Source organism: Neopelma chrysocephalum, unplaced genomic scaffold (assembly GCF_003984885.1).
Source record: "Neopelma chrysocephalum unplaced genomic scaffold, ASM398488v2 Primary Assembly neopelma1_94546, whole genome shotgun sequence".
Lineage (NCBI taxonomy): Eukaryota > Metazoa > Chordata > Aves > Passeriformes > Pipridae > Neopelma > Neopelma chrysocephalum.
The window spans coordinates 186-3080 of NW_020923252.1; the positions used below are offsets into that span (position 1 = coordinate 186).

General features: G+C 69.9%; 1 protein-coding gene across 1 annotated transcript; it reads right to left on the bottom strand.

Moving 5' to 3' along the window:
• Nucleotides 1-308: 308 nt before the first annotated feature.
• Nucleotides 309-1992, bottom strand: LOC113980533 (N-acetyltransferase 8-like). Its single transcript, XM_027707762.1, has one exon. It carries the CDS (start codon nt 1962-1964, stop codon nt 1287-1289), a length of 678 nt encoding a protein of 225 aa, XP_027563563.1. The 5' UTR covers nt 1965-1992; the 3' UTR covers nt 309-1286.
• Nucleotides 1993-2895: the final 903 nt, after the last annotated feature.

Here is a 2895-nt window from a genome sequence, read left to right on the forward strand (position 1 = left end):
CGCCATCTTGAGTGAGGGCACTGGGGGGGGAAAAGGGGAACCGCCGCCATCTTGAGTGAGGGCATGGGCACCCGCACCCCTCTGGGCCCGGGGTGTCCCCTGACCCCCAAAGTGTCTGTCCCGTGTCCCCCAGTGTCCTCTGCCTGTCCCTCAAGATGTCCTACATCCCCCAAGATGTCCCCTGACCCCTAAAGTGTCCCCTGTCCCCCACTGTGCCCCTTGTCCCCCAAAGTGTCCCCTGTCCCCCCAGGTGCCCCTTGTCCCGCGGGGTGTCCCCCATTCCCCAAGATGTCTCTTGTCACACACGCTGTTCCCACCGGTCTCTCTTTATTTCCCACTGCTGGAAATCCGGGAAAGGCCCTGGCAGCACGTCTGGGCACCGCCAACGCCCCCCAGCCACCCCACACGCGTGTGCCAGGGCCGGGGCAGGGTGCCAGGGCAGTGCCCTGTGTGCCAGGGCCGGGGTCTGGAGTGCCAAGGTTGGGGTCAGGGGTGCCGGAGCCGTGCCAAGGGTGCCAGGGCTGGGGTGCTGTGGCAGTGTCTCTGGTGCCAGGGCTGGGGTTCGGGTGCCCGGCGGTGCCTCCTGTGCCGGGGTCACAGGGACGGTACAGTCAGTGCTACCGTGCTGGGGCTGCAGTTCGGGTGCCACGGCAGTGCCACGGCAGTGCCAGGGTTGGGGTGCTATGGCAGTGCTTTGTGTGCCGAGCCTGGAGTGCCGCGGTGGTGCCTCACGTCCCGGAGCTGGGGTGCCGTGGCAGCACTTCACATGCTGGGGCTGGGTTTGGGTGCCCTGGCAGTGCCACAGGGGCCAGGGTCGGGGTGCCGTGGCAGTGCCTCACGTCCTGGGGGCACGTGTTGGTGCTGCTGTGCTGGGGCTGGAGTTGGGGTGCCGTGGCAGTGCCTTCTGTCCTGAGTTTGGGGTGCCGTGGCGGTGCCGTGGTGGAGCTTCACGTCCCAGAGCTGGGGTGCCGTGGCAGCACCTCGTGTGCCAGATTTGGGGTGCCGTGGAAGTGCCTCGTGTGCCAGGTTTGGGGTGCTCTGGTAGTGCTGCGGTGGAGCCCCACGTCCCGGGCTCGGGTGCCACGGCTGTGCCTCACGTGCTGGGGCTGGACTTTGGGTGCCACAGCAGCGCCACACGTGCCGGGGTCTTGGTGCCACGTCGGTGCTGCCGTGCCAGGGCTGGAGTTGGGGTGCCAGGGCAGTGCCTCGTGTCCCAGGGAGCGCCTCGCATGCCGGGTTTGGGGTGCCACGGCAGTGCCACGTGTCCCAGGACCCCCGTGCCACGGCTACTCGTCCTTGGCACCATCGCGGGCGCCCAGGTCGCAGCGGTAGTGGAAGATCTGGAAGTGCAGGAGGGTGCCCAGCAGGGAGGGGCTGGAGGCGCCCACCCTGCGGAACCCCTGCCCCTCGTAGAGCCGCTGGGCCGCCACCTGCACCATGGAGGTGCTGAGCACCACAGCGCCGAAGCCGCGGGCGCGGGCGAAGCCCAGCACCTCCCGGCACAGCGCCCGCGCCAGCCCGCGCCCGCGCTGCTCCCGGCTCACCGACATCCGCCGCAGCTCCAGCGCCCCGGGCGACTCCCGCGAGGGCACCGCCGCCACCATGCCCGCCACCGAGCCCCCCACCTCGGCCACCCAGAAGCCGCAGTCGGGCGCCCGCAGGTACGTGCCGGGGATGTCGCACAGGTCGGTGCCCAGCGCGTCCCGCACGTAGTCGGCGCTGAGCGAGCGCACGAGCAGCCAGAGCAGCACCAGCGCCAGCCCCACGGCGCCCAGGCCCAGCACCCAGGAGCCGCCGCCCGCCCGCGCGCCCACGAACAGCACGAGCAGCGCCAGCCGCACCCGCGCCGAGCGCAGCACGTGCCGGAACCCCGCCGGGGCGTGCTCCAGGATCCCCCGGGCGAACAGAGCCCGAACTGCCTCCGAGTCCTGCTCCCGGAACAGCCGGATCCGGAACGACGCCATGGCACCTGCGGGGGCACAACGGGGTTAGCCAGGGGACAGGGAGGGGACAGGGAGGGGACAGGGATGGGGACACCTGCGGGGGCACAAGGGGTTAGCAATGGGACAGGGATGGGACAGGAAGGGGATAGGGATGGGGCACCAGTGGGGTCAGGGATGGGAAAGGAATGAGGGCACCCGTGGAGTAAGGGATGGGACAGGGATGGGACAGGGATGGGGGCACCTGTGCAGGGCACAGGGGTCAGGGATGGGACAGGGATGGGGGCACCTGTGGAGTAAGGGATGGGACAGGGAGGCAACAGGGATGGGGGGGCACCTGTGGGGGCACACCGGGGTTAGGGAGGGGACAGGGATGGGACAGGGATGGGGGCACCGCGGGGGGCACAGGGGTCAGGGATGCAATAGAGATGGGGCACCAGTCGGGTCAGGGATGGGAAAGGAATGGGGGCACCTGTGGAGTAAGGGATGGGACAGGGATGGGACAGGGATGGGACAGGGATGGGGCACCCGTGGGGTCAGGGATGGGACAGGGATGGGGTAACACAGATCCCAGGGCCAGGATGGCACAGGGCGGTCAGAGCAGTGCCCAGCTCCACTGGGACCCTCGGGATACCCCCAGGTCCCAGCACCAGGGTGGAGCAGGGCATCGGGTCAGTGCCCACCTCCCAAGGCACTGCCCACCTCCACAGAGACCCCCCAGGGTACCCACAGACCCATTTGTGGGACGGCACAGGGGAGCAGGGCAGTGCCACGGGGATGGGGACACCCGGGGTACCCCCAGAGCCGTCCCCGGGGTGGCACGGGGGGGGTCGGGGCTGTGCCAGCGCCTCTCCCACCCGGGGGTGCCCTGTGACGTGGGCTGGGGGGGGATCCCGAGGGATTCACTCCCCTGCTCCCGGCTGGGGAGGGGGTTTAACTGGGACACCCGGGGGGA

Coding starts and splice junctions, on each gene's coding strand:
- LOC113980533 (XM_027707762.1), bottom strand. CDS start 1,964: ATGGCGTCGTTCCGGATCCGGCTGTTCCGGGAGCAGGACTCGGAGGCA.